We start from the raw sequence: 17,388 nt of genomic DNA, 5'->3' as shown, positions 1-17,388 counted from the left end.
AGATTTATTTAATGTAATACTTTGGTGAATATGTATATTTATGTATTAGTATACTACCTGCCTCAGCATATTGACTTTTTCATTTCAATGTATCTTGACAAAAAAAAATTGGCAAAAATGTAATACTTAACTAAACATTATTATACATACATAACAAAAGTACCTCAATTATTTTTTTTCTGAAGTTTTAGTTTGTGTAATACGTATACAAATTCTTTAAATGCAAATGGAGAATATACCAATGATAACAATTGAATAAATGATTTGCAAAACGACATTTATTTTTGTGAAATGGCCATAACTTTTCAATTGGAAACAAATTATATTTTCAATTAACTAGGTAACGGGATAGGACGGGCACCTCCGAAATAGTACATCACTCGATAATACATTCAAATTAGAGAAAAAAATATGTTACTATTCCTCCACACATACGTAGGAACATTGATACGATAACCCAAAAATATAGGTTGGTACAGTAGGTAGAAAGGGGGTGAATCAGCAGGTCTAGTACAAGTTTGATAGTTTGTCGAAAACTATAAAAGTTTACGTTTTTTCTCGCATACTAAGTGGCGCCTCTAATGGAAATTATCATGAAACTTTTGACAGATAATGTATGTAGATGACAGGAGAAAACGTAAACTTTTTCATAAATAGCATAAACCGTAGGTACTAGAGGGTCTGGACTCTGGCCACTATTGATACAATACGAAGCTATGGATGGACCTTTTCACAAAAGGCTCGTAAGTCTCGGAACACATTTCAAATCTTTTGCTGACACTTTCTGTCAGTTTAAATTAGTTTAACGTTCCTTTGTGCATCTGGGCGTCAGGCGTTTAATGAATGATCAAACAAGAAGGACCTGCAAAAGCTATGGAATCAGTTAAACGCTATGCATTCTGTTTACGGACCTAACGGTATGTGTGTTGAGTTGTAGACAGAGCTGATCAAATATGAACCCTATCGCTGAGAGCCGACAGTGCAAATCATATTGAAATTCAACTCATCCCAGTTCGATATTAGCTACTTGGAAAGTTAGATCTTGATGTAATAAAGCTCAGCTTAAGCTTCATATATTTCTGTGAATAAAAGTTGTACTGAGACAATTTTTGTTTAGTTTTTGTGTAGGAAGGAATGCAACCTTATCTCGAAACTGAATGAAATCCTCTTGAGAAACCAATAACATTAACTTTATTCGTAGTATAAGATTGAGTTACAAACACTTAGAGATAGCCCTTAAAATCTTTTCAATTATATGTTTGAAAATTATAATCACAAATGACTGACCTAAAGCTTATTGATTTCAAAGCCGACTGTGACTAAACTGTGGAGGAGGTCGTCGAAGTCTCTAAACCTCTTCGCTTTACACGCCGCGGCCTCCGCACTGGACAACATTTCAGTAAGAGCCGCTGAAAATTGCCCCAGGATTGCCTCTAAATTTGTATTCTGCAAATTAGAAAACATTGATTAAAATAGCATTTTTTATAATGCTCTGATCCCCGATTGTTACTTATAGGCGGAATTTCCACAGGAAACTTTAAGCACGCTGCAGAAAACCTAGCCATAAAATATCTACGCTTTAAAAATTGTAGACCAACTAAATACTATACTAAAACAACTTACAATGTAAGTGACCAAGCCAGCCACGGCGGTCCTCTGCAGCATCATGACCTCGCAGCGCCGCAGGTGTCCTCGAGCTGACTCTATGAGCGCGCTGACCGTGCGTCCCTGCCCTGGAGACAGCTGCACCAGACTCGAGGGTCCTCTCTGACAAGCGTCTCGTGCATCGCATACTTCTACCCACACTTCTGTACCTCCTTCTAGAAGAATCAGATAAAAACGGCATTTAAAAAAAGTCAGTTATGAACTTTGTCATAGTTAACCACACTATGGATTGAGTCGTTTATTCATAAATGTTATAATTGCATTAAGTAATATGTTTTTACATGGCCTTAAATTAACTTACAAACACACTTTACAGTATGTACTAAAACATTGGGTAGGTATTATTCCGTTTATGAACCAATGCCCAGCAGGCTATTGTTAGTAGAATTTGGCTTTTGTTTCTTACCGACATAAGGCAAGAAGGTTTCAATCGACAGATGTTCGTAATAGAATCCTAAAAGTAGAGAGTTTTCAGCACCAAGTCCGCAGTAGAATGAATATTTTAACGGAGTGTCTGGGTCCACTACCGCCAACGTACTTATACGATGGATTGACTCCAATGCTACGCCTATGGGCGGCGATACCTGAAATATGACATAATTTAATTGAGTAATTAATTCTCTTGGCTTTCAATTATTATTTTTTTACAATTCAATTCAAAATATTTCTAACGTGTTTACCATAATAATTCCAGGCATGGGGATCGTATTAACTTGGAACATAACGTCAGCATAGACAAATCCTTGCGTGGTGCAACCCAGGGCTAGGGAACAGCCGCATTCAACCAGGATCCTCGCTCTTCCCGCATTTCCCGCCATTTCCGCTGTCACCTGACGCCATTCGGTCTCGTTGGAGAAATCGGCCAGTTCGTTCAAAAAGTTTTCTTCTAAGGAGTATATTGTTAATGTTTCGGTTAATGGGACTCCATGCTGAAAAAAGGTAAATTAATGATCGACACCATCGTTTATTATCTTAATTGCTATAGAAATTATATTATAGCCACGTCGACTATCTGACCTTAGGTACAAAGAGACCTTTCCCAACGATACTATTCAGGGTGTTGCAAAAAGGGTATATACTAAACAATGTAATACTAACTAAGAATATGATTTATCTAAGCCAAAAAATCGCGAAAAAAAAACCTTACCCTTTTTGCAAAATCCTGTATGTATTGTACGTACGTATGTTCTCAGCATACCTGGCATTCACTTCCAGAGCAGTTGCCTTCGCCCAGGCTGGTGTGCATCTGCTCTTCAGCCATGAAGTACCAGGTGATGCTGCAGCTGGGCGCCACACGGGTCGCGTTCACCGTCAGCGAGACCTGCGCGCCCGCGTTCACCACTCGCGCTACTGGGGACACCTGGACATAGACAATTACACAATCACATCACGACCCACCAGTCCTTACTGCTAGGGCACCGGTCTCCTTACCGCCTACAATTAATTATACAAGTAGACACATTCTACAGAGAAATTAGCAAGGTTACGGTATCATTAAATTAATTTTGATAATTGTTTAACGATGGTTAGATGGTATTGGACTAATTAATTTACTATGGATGATATATGTGGAAATAAATGTTTAAAAATAAAAAAAATATATCAGTTTAGTTTTAAAAAAGGTAAGCAACTACAAGCGAGGGGTCCAGAGGTTCTATTAGACTCTATAAGCACGCCCTCAAGAGATCTAATGTAGCCAAAAAATAACCGCTAACCTTGTAAGCCATAATAAACATTGCTTGTATAAAAACTTTCCTGTAAAACGGGAAGAACTGATTCAACAGCTTCAACGATCATTTTGGCGGACCCAAACTCATCTTTTACTGTGACTGTCACTGAAATCTCGTACCTGAAATAAAGGTAAAATACAATTGCATTTAATATGAGAATGATAAAAAATATGATTTTTGTACATTAAGTACATTTTACTTACTTGCCCGCTTCAGGAATACCAGGATCTATTAGAATTTCATTTGAGTCTTCATTTGTAAAGAGATCGCAAGGCTCGTCGTTCTTTAAGCATGACCATTCGTGCTGAAATTCATCAATCAATTTCATAAATTTTATTAAGATGCTTCTTAGCGTCGAAATAATTCAAGGGTCTATATTCAAGGGTAATTAGAAGTGTCAATAATTATGTTCAAAAGTGGTAAAAAAATTAACCTTTAAATCGTCGGCATAGAAGTCATGGCTGAACACAGAAGCCTCGAGGTAGAAGGGCGTGTCTACGCTGACGGCGAGCTGGTCCGCGCTCAGGTACACCTCCAGCCCCCGACGCAGTACGCTGAACGGCAGGATCGCCTGCCAAATATAATAATAAATAAATAAATAAATAGTCATTTATTTCGGGTGTATAAAGCCCATATCAGAACATTACATCAATAATTATAAAATTAACGTTAAAATTAAAATTAGGTACATTTAGGCCTAATTTCACACCATTCGGTTAGGTTAAAAATACCTCGGTTTGGTTACATGTTGGACCGTTAAGGTTAGTGAGTGTCCCACCATGCTAAATCACGGGGTTAACTCCCTTGATCGGGTGATAAACTTGATTGCTGCTGTGGGGTTCCGCTAAGACTTGGTTAAGACCGGTAACCAGGCAACGGGTTGTTTACTTGTCACTCATTCTGTCAAGATTCAAGATGGAAAAATGAACAGAGCCTTTGATAAACAATGTTTGTTTGTTTCAATGTATTTATTAAGTATTCATAAAAAACACAGTACAATTAACAATGACCCACAAAACCAGTTTACTGGTTTGTCTGTGGATTCAGACTTCACTCTTAATAAACTAATTATATTATATTCTATTTTTAAGAAACTTAGTGCTTAACAATAAATTTAACTTGATACTTGTTTAAACATCAGACAATGATATCGATTCTGAAGGCGGAAATTCTAAATTTAGAGACGTCAAAACCTTAATTTCTTTGTTTAAAATTCGACTCTATGATTGTTTTCGTAAATGTCATTTTATGCTAGCAATTTTTTTAGTTTGACAGCGTTAAAATTAGAATTTCTGCCTTCAGAATCAACATCAATAGGTATCTATATTTTACTTAACAAATGTTTTTTTAACAATCTTGAGAATCTTGCCTTATTTGTTTCATCCCTTATTTCAGTAGGTAGATCATTTAATAATTTAGGTAATTGTTTTGTTAAGGTTCCACCTCCATAGAAGTTATTAACCCTAGGTATTTCATATTTACCCTGAGTAACCATCCTAGTACCTATACCATGCTGCTGTTGTGTTATATGCTCCGTACTGCCATGGTTGTTCATTGCTAATAAATATTTATGCTTAAGGCTGACTGGTAATACTTTAAGAATTTTGAATTTTGAATACTTTAAGAATTTTGAAAATATACGAACTAGATGTTGTGTGACATGAAAAATGAAGCGAAACTGTCTGGGTTTTATATAATGTCAAACCGAGATAAAAGTTTAAATTTAATGTCCTCACCTAACTTGGAACCGCAATATAGAAACACAAATTGATGGCCCTACCTGGAAATCGAACCCGGGATCCCTGGGTGATGAAGCTGAGCTTCTACCGCTAGACCACAGAGGTAGATTCAAGAAGTTAAACCTAATGACTTAATGAGAACTATTGAATTAAGTGAAAAATCTTCTAACAAAATATTTTAAAATAAGACCTTACTTAGAAATTGATATGTTATTTCCCGAGAAGTTTCTTTTGGACTGACACTCCATCTTGTTCGTTGTATTGTTTTTCAAAGGGCATGGCGTAATAATATTATTTTCAATGACGGATGTCAAAAAACAACCTCGGTAGAAATAGTAACCATGGCAACCTCAAAACCAAAAAGTTTGGTTGTTTGAGGTTGTTTGAAATCACAGAGACTTACCCCCTTATTCATAGAAAAGTTACAATACGTTTTAACTAATAAACTGTTTTGTCCCTCTCTGTCAAGAAACAAATTGTTCTTTGTCGGAGAGGGACAAAACAGTTTATTAGTTAAAACGTATTGTAACTTCTCTATGAATAAGGGGGATAGACAACAAATTTCAATGAATATGACAGAATATTGAGTGAAGTGTGAGGGAAATGAGTGAATGATACACATAATGCTGGATTTATGAATGGTCTGTTAGATTTTCGTCGTGGGACTCATCCAGTTAACAAGGGTAATAATCCTTAAACGCGTCGTCAGCAAATCCGTTATTGAGACTGTAACTAACAGAATCATGAGTAACCAGGTCTTAGAAAATAATTCTTTGTCATTGTCATTGTTTTTATAATTAAAATTATATAAACATACGTATTAATATAAACATACCTATTTATTTAACATTTCCAGAGCGTTGCACCTTCAACCAATGTTGGTAGAATGGATGGTTGAATGTTGAATAATTGTTGTTTAATGTTGAATATACTCAAGAGCAATGAAAAAGCTCCAGTAAGGTATGAGACGGCAGGTGGAACTTTTTCATTGTTCCATAGTGTATGCTAATAAGTAAGTAAGTTAATTTTATCATAACATCACTTAAACACGTATGTTTAATTTTTATTGTGATACCTATACATTTTATAACAATACCAATATTACTATCTTATTCCTTGGAACCATAACCATACATTTGGCGTTGAATACGTTGAGCCCTAGGCCCCCTAGGATTTTTAGACGTTTAACTAGTTTCATTCATTTACAAAAAGGCGGAAAATACTTTCATGGCAGTAGCATACTTTTCATAGTAACATCTCCTAGTTTAAGTTCCGTTGCTGTAAATCTGGCACTGTAACGTATCTCCTATTTACTCTGTAACCAACAGCAGACAAAGTAGGGTGCTATAAAATTGACGGAAGCCGGAGTTATCGGAAAGTAATTGTAAGTGAAAATTGCGTGAAAAACTGCGTGAAATGAGACTACCAGCCCTCACTATAGTGCCACAAACTTATCTGTTCCGGTGAGAGCGAACTAAATTGGTCGATTAAATGCGAAAGTTTGTTAGTATAATATATGTGTGTGTGGGTTACTTCTTCACGTCAAAACGGCTGAACCGATTTTTTACGAAATTTGGTATGGAGTTAGCTGATACTCTGGATTAACACAAATAATAACTACCTAACTAACTGTTTAAGGTGAAACGAAGCTCGCGAGAATAGCTAGTATAGTATATTTTCCTTTCTAGCGAGCTGGTTGCTTTGCTTAAGTTTTTCGTGTTTTTTGTGTTTGATATCCAATAATCATATTCAAATCTCCACATAGCATAGCACTAAATGGTTTTTTTCACCTAAGTAATCGTAATTTATACACACACATAATCGCACATTTATGCGGAGATTACACTAGTACAAGAGTTAGTTTAAGAGTATTGGTCGTAGCCCGATTATCCTACTTCTTTATTAAATGACGTGACGTTGTTAGAGAGCCCTCGGTACTTGGGTTTACACGTTTATCATCAAAGCAACATATCTGCTACAAAAGCACCCAGAAGCAACTTACATGAGTCAGAAAGGCGCCGCTACTGGTCTTGATGACGTCGACCTGTGCGTTGTAGGCCAGGTCGGCCACCATGGACATGGCGGGCACGGCCAGGCGAGCCCCGCGCTCCGAGCTGACGTCCACCTTCGCGTCCGTGGAGACGCTCTGGACTGTCCATTGGAACTGTGGAACAGGAGGGTTACTTTGTACTGACGAAAAACGAACGAACGAGAGCTGTCGTACAATCGGCACGTTTAATACAAAGAGATAGAGTCATGCCTCGCGTAGCAGCACTCCGAAACTTCGTTTTTCGTCAGTGTAGAGCAGTGTTTTTCAACCTGTGGGTCGCGACCCCCTGGGGGGTCGCGAAGCTTCTGTAGGGGGGTCGCCAGTGTTTGAAAAAACTGGGTATACTTAGGTCTCCAACCATAAATAATAATACAGTAACAGTACATGATAAGAAACCGAAGGGTCAAGGGGGTCGCGGAATATTTATTTATGCCAGGGGGGTCGCATCATGAAAAAGGTTGATAAACACTGGTGTAGAGTAACCCGCCAGTTGCGGTATAGGTAATTAAGTATTACTATGCGTATAATATGCTCATGAAACAACTCGGACTCGAGTGTGCATACCCTCAATGAATATGGTCAACTCTCTTAATTTACCTAATTTTTTAGCGATGGTTTTGGCCTTTTCATAGATTATTTTAGGGTAAGTATTATTTAATTTTGACTCAACGTGATTTTTCAGATCTTATCTTGTCGGCGAAAGCACACACGAAGACTTGGGTTCATCATCGGGCTGACAGGATTGGATAAGTAGGTAGTCATATTAGCGTTAGTCGCTGACTAACCAAGTGTAACTCGGACGTATAGTAGGACCACGTAAGGAGGCTCTTTCGTGAAACGCAAAATATTATAGATATTGTATGCATCTCGCATTTAGTTTTACTCCCTTACATGATAATCCTCAGTCGGCGTGCACATGGTCACCAGGGCCTCCAGCACATACTCCACGTCGGCATACGCCACCTGGCTGCCCAGCAGGCTGATGGAGAACAGGTCCGCGCGGCCCTCAACATGTTGCAGCTTGGAGTCCCCTGCCGAGTTGTCGATGTGGAAGGTCTTGGGATCGCTGGTGACGCCGTGTGAGGAACCCGTCACGGTGAACTTGAAGTCTACCCCGCGGAGCAGCTGGAAGTTTGGATAATCTTCGGTTTTAAAGCCGGTGTGGGTAGATAAAAAGAGACAAGAGTAACAGTTCAGTGTAATGCATCAAGGGAGCTTTTACATATACAAGTGCAATGGTTAGGTATACTTAGGACTTAGGTAACTACATCAAACTGAACTTGAACATCTAGAACTAGAAAATCTATGATTTTCACACACGCACAGTGTGTGAAAATCATAGATCTTTTGTGGTGGTAAACGGTTCACAGGTAGTGAAAACATTATGTGTAGAAACTATGTAACACCCCTCCACAAATTGTAACTACCTAAACTAGAAAGCATACTGTAGGTGCCTAGGGTATGAAAAACATTTTTAGTTAGCTCGTGTAGAGACTACTAGAGACCGTCTAGCTGCGCCCCTAATATTGTGTTAGTTAAATATTTCGCCATTGTTTCATAAAGATCTTTCAAAAAATTATCAGTAAGTAGTTGGCCTCCAGCACTCGCCAGCACTCTAACCTGCTCGTTCTCAATAACATAGACATAGGGCACGGGCTGCGGCGCATTGAGCTTGGCCTCCAGTGCGCGGACGGCTCTCCACACCATCAGCGTGTCTCGCTGCGAGGGCTGCTGCAGCGGCGTCCAGCGGACTGTCCACCGCATGTCCAGGTCCTGCCCTGCCGCTGTCTGCACCCTGGTGGTGGCGTGGGTTTGTCAGGATATCAATACAAGCACATTATTTGGACCAAAAACAAACAAAAACAAAAACCCAAAAATAATACCTACAGTACAAAGAGGCGGCCTTATTGCTTATAGTATCTCTACCAGACAACCTTTGGATGGAAAAGAGAGAATATATAAAGGGTGAGATATCGATATCGATCGATTTTCTTTAATACGAAGCAGTGCAATTTATAGAACGACTCGAGTGAAATTCAAAGCTCAGTATTATTGATTAAGTAGGTACTTGATTCGCCTTAAAATATTTTTGGCATTTCCGGGATCACAACTAGCGTTAATAATCCTGGTTATCAGCTTAACTATTTTTTTTCTTAACACATTTCATAAAAATTGGCCCAGCCGTTTCCCCGTGAAACAGTAACAAAAAATCCATAAATTCGCCTTAATAGACTATAATAAGGTCGTTGTAGCCACTCACATAATAACTGTTTCTTCAGGTTTTTCAATGATTGCTTTGTCATCCTTAGGACAGACAAATTGTGGCGCCAGAATGCGAAAGGTCGGCTTTTGAGCGTCCTGAAAATCCGTCAAAATTGGTATAACCTGATTGATAAGTACCATACCTAAATTACCTATATAGTAGTTAGCTTAGACAGCACTAAGATATCTGTGAATATTGTTTTATAAGAAGTACCTAATACTTAATAAAATATTACTCACAATAATCACCGCGATTATGACAGTAATAAGAGTTATTCCAATCATTTCAGTAAGGGTCCACGAGAGGGCATTCTCAAGTGACGTGCCACTTCACTTGTTCCTTGGTCTACGACCAGCGCACCCTGGGCATTCAGCAACTGACAACAATCTGAACGGCCAATCCTTTCCGCTGACAAACCCTAAGTAGACAAGAATTGATGATGGTGATGTCCTCTTCGTCGTATCCGACAACAGCGACTTGCAACAGTGTTTGTCACCGACACGCTAAGACCTACATAAGGTTGTAAAGGAAAAACTATAGCGACTGAACGGATAAGCTCGCTTTGTAAAAACTGAATGAGCACATTGTTTCAATGGCCTCTTTGTTCGGAGCTGTTTCATGTTTGCATGTCATTTTACAGTCAGATTTTTAACGATAGCTTTTACATGTATGTTGGAGGGGAGATTGACTTAATTGCTCTGAGCGAGGGTGGAGTGAAGCAATTAAAGTGAACGTAGGCATGAAAAGTACCTAGAAACCGTAGCTACCTTATACATACTAGATATTATAGAGTTTTTTTTGTATATTTGTAAATACAGTATGCTAAAACTCTACCCTCTACCCATTAATTGTCATAGATCAGCACATTGCGAAGCTTGAGCGACACTTGATAAAAGCTCAGTGTTGGTTTGCTATACCTACCTAATTAGACACCTACCCAAGGGCGTACCCAGGTAGGGGCAGGGGGGGGCAGCTGCCCCCCCCCTAGAAGATAAAATAAACGTAATTTTTCCTGCCAAGTCGGAATTAAAAACGTGTTATCTACTCTTACCTACCTACCTATTTTGTTTTGTATCTTAATCAAACTAATTAAGGTCAACTGGGGTTACGTTGTATTTTTAGATCACTAAAAGTTTTCGGAATAATGGGAGCAAAGGTATGAAAATTTTAATGTAAAAGTTAGATATTTACTTTAAGAAACTAACGACTATTGAACAACTATTTCTTAACAAATTTAAAGCATTGATTTCTTTGCTGGAATCTTATAAAAGTTTCTTATTTAGTGTCTTAAAAAAATCGTGATTTTGAACGCATTTTCCAGGTTTGAGGAAAATGTGTTTTTAGTATGTAACTATTCAATAGGTAAGCTTTCCGTGAAATAATTATAAACAAACAAAAAACCCGACTGCACGCTAAAAAGATGAAAACAAGCCCCAATGTTACTGGAAAGTATCGCAGGCGTGGACCAGCAGAGGGTTCACCATTTAGCTGAATGTGACTTAGATAGGTGTATCTTGTGTGGCGGTCAAGTTGGTCCCCGCCTGCGATACTTTCCATTAACATTGGGGCTTGTTTTCATCTTTTTAGCGTGCAGTCGGGTTTTGTGTTTATTTATAATTATATTTTTTATTTGTAACTTTTTAGTTGTTTTTATTTTATGGAATTGTACTTATGTTAGTAGTCACGTTTTAGTTTATTAACATTTTTTATTTCAATAATTTTGATTTTCTGATTGAAATACCTACAATATGCATATTTTTGTAATGTGCTAATCAAGCCCTTTCATTTGATACCCCACACGGCATAGTTGGAAAAATATTATTTTTTCGATCATCCCTTTATGTCCTCTAGAGGGCGCTTTAATGTAACGTCACATAGCCTATAACCATCGCGCAATAAATACGCTTCTAACGATACATCATACATCAAAATCTATCAAGCCGTTTAGGCTACAGGAGGGAACAAAGAAACAGACATACATACATACATACAAACATACAATCGAAAAACATTACCCTCCTCCTTCGGCAGTCGGGTAAAAAATAAGAGACTTTATCCAGTAAATTTTTTTGTGCAATAGTATGGCAGTTAATTTAGCCAAAAGAAACTATTGACGAATTCACAGGTGATTTAGTAGAAATCAGGAAAATGCGTCTAATTTTCATGGACGCATTTACTCCATGATAAATCCTAATAACATTTTTATGAAAAAAGAACTAGGTACCTAAGTACTCCTGTAAAGTGAGTAATAATGTAGATTTAATAGTGGTGACTGACAGTTGTGAATAAAATAAAGTAACATCCTCTCATTTATATTCTTTAGAAAATAGTAAGATTGGATCAAATACGGGTATTAAACTTAGATATCAATTAAAATATGTGCATGGCAAAACCCATACCCTTCAATAAGTTTAGTGTTCATAAATAGTAAAAATCCTTATCGAGCTGGTTTCAGTGATCGTAACTGATCACTGAGGTTAACACATGGCACGGCCTTGGATGGATGACCGATTTCAAATGGTTCTTTTCTGGACGCTTCCGTGCTTTGGATGGCACGTTAAGCCGTGGGTCCCGGTTGCTGCTTCGACAGCAGTTGTTAAGCCTAGTCAGAGGCCTTCGGGCAGTTTGAAAAAATTTGACAGTCGGGTTGTACACTTACACTTACCCGACAACTTTAGTGTATTGTACTCAATAAAAAACGGCGATACAAAGGAGAATGGCCATTTCTCTATGGCGCCATGACCCAGAGCGGCCATTGATGAAACATACACTGATGTGTAGTCCGTGACTACAGCATATACTGGTATTAATTTTATTATTATAAGACATGGGAGAACGAAGATATAGGTGCTGAAAGATCAAGTCTTTCTACTGTACTAGATGTTACCCTCGAGCTAAAAATTGATTTTAAAAGTGTTTCCGTGGGAATTCCTGGCTAAAAAGTATTTTATGTTACTTCGGGATAACGGGAACTTGAATAGAATGAAATAATTTTTGAAATTGGTCTCTTTATAAAAATAGGTTTCTGAGTGTGAAATGTGCAAAAATAATTATGATATTATTTGCATAAATAAAATCATGTAATACATTTTGTGATGCGCTATGAATTGGGAATCCCATGATTTAGATTATAAAACTTATTTGTGCGTGTACCATTCAGCAAAATCTTATTTAACGAAAAAAATATATTTAATTAATTTACTTTTGAACCCTAATATCTCAAGAACCCCATGGTTTAGATTTTTTTAAATATTTTTCCCTGATAATAGACATTTTTATCAATAACTTAAAATAGGTTTGGTGAGTGGCTGCTAACTTATGCAAAGCGGGTCAGGTTTCGCCATTCTTCTTTACAGCGAAAAGCGGGTCGTGAGCATAATTATGTATGTAGGTATTAAAAGGTTGACGATTTCTGTTTTGAGGCAATGCGTTGCAACAACCGCAATAGCCCCATTACGCCTAACGCATTTACACCAAGACTTTTATCAAACATAAAAAAATTAACATCATTAATTCATCAAATAAAGCTATTTCATTGAAAATTTGTGTCTATATAAGTAGCCCAATGACTATTGTTTAGAATACCTACTGAATAAAATCAATTGATAAAGAAAACTTTAGATTCACATTTTCAATCACCTGTCACAGTACCAAACTTTCAAAAAAATGTGCAAATCACAAAATGACTGAATACTTGGATAATATTATGTTGACTACAACACCATCTGTCTGCAGTTCATGTAAAGTATTTAGTTTAAGCCACCGTAACTAAATGGCATTTTTCAATATTGATAAAGCCGTTTTCAAATAGGATCGAAAAGATTAATTTGGCCCGTAGACGCAATGGGACGTAGACTGGGGGGAGTAGTAGATCCAACAGGTGGGACAGACTTGGACATAGAGAGTCGTCTGAACAAGGCAAGAGGCGCGTTTGCCCAGTTGAAACCAGTGTGGAGCTCCAGCGTCATCACCCGGCGAACAAAAGTGAGGATTTTCGAGTCTAACGTGAAGTCAGTCCTGTTATACGGTTGCGAGACATGGTTCGTTCGGAAAGACCTATCCAGCAAGCTACAAGTATTTGTCAACAAATGCTTAAGGCGAATCCTGCGGATTTACTGGCCACGAACCATTTCGAACGCGGAACTGTGGAGACTGACCAAGCAGAAACCTATCGACCAAGAAATCCTCATTAGAAAATGGAGGTGGCTGGGGCATACCCTTAGAAGACCTGGAGAAACTCCTTCGAAGCCCATACTCACCTGGCAGCCACCTGGAAGCCGTAAAAGAGGCCGCCCAAAAACAACCTGGCGACGTTCTGTGGAGAGTGAGGCAAAGGTTATGAGGATGGAGTGGGAGGATCTCGCAGCCGCTGCCCAAGATCGAGTCAGATGGAGAAATCTTCTCAAAGCCCTTTGTCCCTGCTGAGGGACGTCAGGATGGATGTATGTATGTATGTATGTAGACGCAATTGGCCTAGTTGACCTTAATAAAAGACAATTTTCATGATTTTTGTTTCAATATACCCGACCGACCATCATCTCAAGAGCTGCCCCCCCCTAGCTGAAATCCTGGGTACGCCCTTGCTGACCTACCTACCAGCAGACAGTATCATCACATCACTATTTGGTGCATTAGGTACGGTCACTTGCTCGAGTAGGTACCTAAGAGATCGTCATTACCAATAATCTAGGTAGTCTAGGTGGACTAGACTACCAGATACTAACTTTAATCTCTACTTTATTTCCCCTGATGTTCTTCTTCTATCTCCTGACTGAAAGTATGACTTAAGTAACCTACCTATTGGGTGAAATCGCCAAAATTTGTACATTTTTTGTCCATTTCTCTTGGTTGCACTAAAACCTACTAAATGAGAAAAATAGACGCATTTTTCCTGAAATAAAAATGACATATTATGTATCTAGCCTATCTGAAACCTAGTTAAACATTGTGAGATATGGCGTTTCGACTTTCTCCGTGTTCGGCATCATAAGGGTCACAGTGACAGTTAAACAAAGTCCATTTTTCTCTCCACCTTTAATTTGCAAGGTGCGGGTGCCTATATAAATAGAGTGAGTCGCCCGCGCGCCTCAGTTGTAATATCACCATGCAGAAATGACTAGGTTTCAGATAGGCTAGATACATAATATGTCATTTTTATTTCAGGAAAAATGCGTCTATTATGTAGTCTGAGCCTATCTGAAACCTAGTTAAACATTGTGAGATGTGTTTATTATCGCATGGTGGAGAGAAAACCAACTGTGACCCATAAGCTACTGATGAGTATATCAGTAGATAAATATTTGAATCTATAAATTTATAATGCATAGATTTCTAGGTAATAGATATACTAAAAAGAAAGGTATAAGTATACATAAGACTTAAGTACTTCCTTATTATTCCTGACTTGTCAGAAAGTTATGGAAGGTATGTACCTATACATATAGGTAGGTATTTATTCATATGGATACACACAGTGCCTCTTCGAAAGCAATACTTATAAGTAATTATTGATCAAAATCTTGTTATTGTCAAGGCAATATTTTTAACATACACTAGCCAATGGATGGAACCAGTGAAATACTTTGTAACAATATTTAAAAGCTGTAAAATGTAGAATATCGATCCAGGCCGCTGGGGCTCAGGCCAGCACATGCTGACTAGGGTATGTAATTCTGGACTGACCTCAGAAATGCAGCAGCCGACCCTGGAGCCTCGAGGACCTGCTCAGTCAGCCCTGTACGACGACACGGCCTGCAACACCTGGCGCGGCATCTAGTCCTTGGAACGAGGAGTGGTGCTTGAAGGGAAGATAATTTTACTAAATATCTCAGCCTCATCAGCTACTGGGAAAGATTAGATGAAGGCTGTGACACTGGCGGATAACTAAGTATTCAGTTTTTCAAAACATGATGCAGGTCACTATATTCATATTCTAGATTGACAAGTAACACACAGTCTAATTTTGTATTCTAACTAACTCGGCGGTTAACGAGTTCCTGTGCAGTCCTACTAGGAAGGAAAGTTATTTTATAAGCCTTTGCACTGATTTTGTCGGCTACTATCATTCTGTATCATCATGTGTGAATATTATGAGCTCTGGCAGCATTCCTTGGTAGATGACATCAATTAATAAAGATTGATTAACACAACAATAACAATTATAATAGTTGATAAATGAAACCCGGCTAAATGATCAGTCATGCCACCAGGATAAGTAAAATGTTCAGTACTTCATATGAAAAACATTAACAAGGTCACCTTTAGGTATGTTCGTCAACACTAAGGGCAGGTCTCGGCCAAAACCTTAAGGCTTCGCCTTGTTGCAACTTCAAAGGTACGTAGGTAGGTACCTACTTACATTGTTGTAGGTTCGATTTTGAAACCATTAAGTCAACCTAGATAAAACAAAATAAAATAGCTCGATTAAATAAAGATGGTACGTAAAGATGTTAGTTGTACCTGATCAGACCTGATGCAACGACAGCCAACATAGACTCTCTAATCTGTGGAAGCAACAATCATGGTGGCGGGAACATGGACAGTTGGACGAGCCACCTCGAGCCTGACTTATCAATCAGAACTGACAGTTCGCCAACAGCCGATAGCTTGCGGCTATCTATAGGTAAACTTAGGTAGTTAGCTATACCCAAGAAAAAGTCTTTGGACATCGATATGACAGTGGAACGGCGAATAACTGCGACATTCTTTAAAACAAAAAGGCTTGTTGTTGTCCAGCTAAGGAAGGTTACCTACTTCAGCGACCTGGTATGGTATTGCATTCTGAAAGAACTGCGAAGAGTTAATATTATGACTAATAATTATTACTTATTTAGAAAGTTTTCAGCAAACTCTAATAAATCAAGCAGCTACCACCTCACCGCTCCCGGTTATAACTCTGTACTAGCTTAGTAGATATATATACCAGTTCTAGCCTTCAGCTAGAGGCCAGAGAGCTCCTAAATGAGATGCGAGTACGAGCATGACACATGTAATTTTTTACTTGGTAACTAGTTACGTAACTAACTGAAAGATCCATAAAACAGTTGAGGATTACTCAAAATGGAATTGTGAAAACGGCACGTCTGCACCTTAACCAGTCAGTCTAAGTAGTTTCAGCAGATACAGTGTTGAAAAATAGTTATGAAACGTTTGTGCCAGAATCGAATTAAAAATACATTTTCATTAGAGAAGCCGTTTAGGCATGAATAGGTAGGTACTTTCACACTTTGGATTGTGCTCCAAATGATGACCTTCGAAATTCATAGAAATTTAATGACGACTGCCATTGTTTATTATCTAGCCCCGTACATTGAGTAGGGCTGCGGCTATACGTGATGTGATACACAGTACACAGTAGGTATATGCATGTTCCCAGAATAGTGGAAGTTATAATTTTACCAAAAGGTAGTCGTCTCGTGCAAGAGCACCGTTACTCGATTTATTCGATACACAACTAGTAGACAGCTGCTTCGTAGGAGGTTCACGCATTTTTCAACAAAGAGCTCGGATACACACTCACAATCCACTGGGACATAAGGAAGACAGCTAATATGGTGCCACTCAGAAACCGCGATGACACTCCGATCATGATCACCCGACAGTTCATAATAAATTCGGTAACTTGTGAAGCGGTATGGTATAGCAACAGCGACTTTCACGAAATCAGGAATTAGCTCAGTGCTTTTAGGTTGAACACTCGCCGGTGGGATTCACTTTGCTCACAGCCGAGAAAAGAAAAGACTCAAAGCTGGAATCTGCCGATGTATCATGACACTTAAGATAGTGTCTGGGGGGTCACTTTATATGACGAAAAACGAACTTTCAGTGCACTGCGGCGCGAGCCGCTCTATCTGTTTGTATGTATTAAACGTGCCGATTGCACGACAGCTCTCGTTCGTTCGTTTCTCATCAGTATAGAGTAACGCTCCTGTACTTACCGTG

The 17,388-nt window shown here is 38.5% G+C and overlaps 1 protein-coding gene across 1 annotated transcript; it reads right to left on the bottom strand.

Annotated features, from left to right (window-relative positions):
• Positions 1–693: 693 nt before the first annotated feature.
• Positions 694–9,958, bottom strand: LOC105382408. The gene is made up of 13 exons (XM_048630272.1): positions 9,687–9,958; positions 9,445–9,542; positions 8,805–8,979; positions 8,076–8,309; positions 7,137–7,298; positions 3,829–3,966; positions 3,599–3,699; positions 3,421–3,514; positions 2,864–3,025; positions 2,346–2,594; positions 2,072–2,249; positions 1,624–1,820; positions 694–1,446 (listed from the first exon to the last, which is right to left on the bottom strand). The coding sequence occupies exons 1-13, from the start codon at positions 9,729–9,731 to the stop codon at positions 1,288–1,290; spliced, it is 1,992 nt and encodes a 663-aa protein (XP_048486229.1). The 5' UTR covers positions 9,732–9,958; the 3' UTR covers positions 694–1,287.
• Between the last annotated feature and the right edge of the window lie 7,430 nt (positions 9,959–17,388).

This window comes from Plutella xylostella, chromosome 25, assembly GCF_932276165.1.
Source record: "Plutella xylostella chromosome 25, ilPluXylo3.1, whole genome shotgun sequence".
NCBI classification, from domain to species: domain Eukaryota; kingdom Metazoa; phylum Arthropoda; class Insecta; order Lepidoptera; family Plutellidae; genus Plutella; species Plutella xylostella.
The sequence above is the reverse complement of the archived record's forward strand: the minus strand, read 5'-3'. Positions and strand labels throughout refer to the sequence as shown.

Excerpts from the sequence above, each read along its gene's own strand:
- LOC105382408 (XM_048630272.1), bottom strand. The coding sequence starts at position 9,731 with ATGATTGGAATAACTCTTATTACTGTCATAATCGCGGTGATTATT. Across the intron at positions 2,250-2,345 it reads CCATGCCTGGAATTATTATG|GTATCGCCGCCCATAGGCGT; the intron begins GTAAACACGTTA and ends GTCATATTTCAG. Across the intron at positions 1,821-2,071 it reads AACCTTCTTGCCTTATGTCG|AAGGAGGTACAGAAGTGTGG; the intron begins GTAAGAAACAAA and ends TGATTCTTCTAG.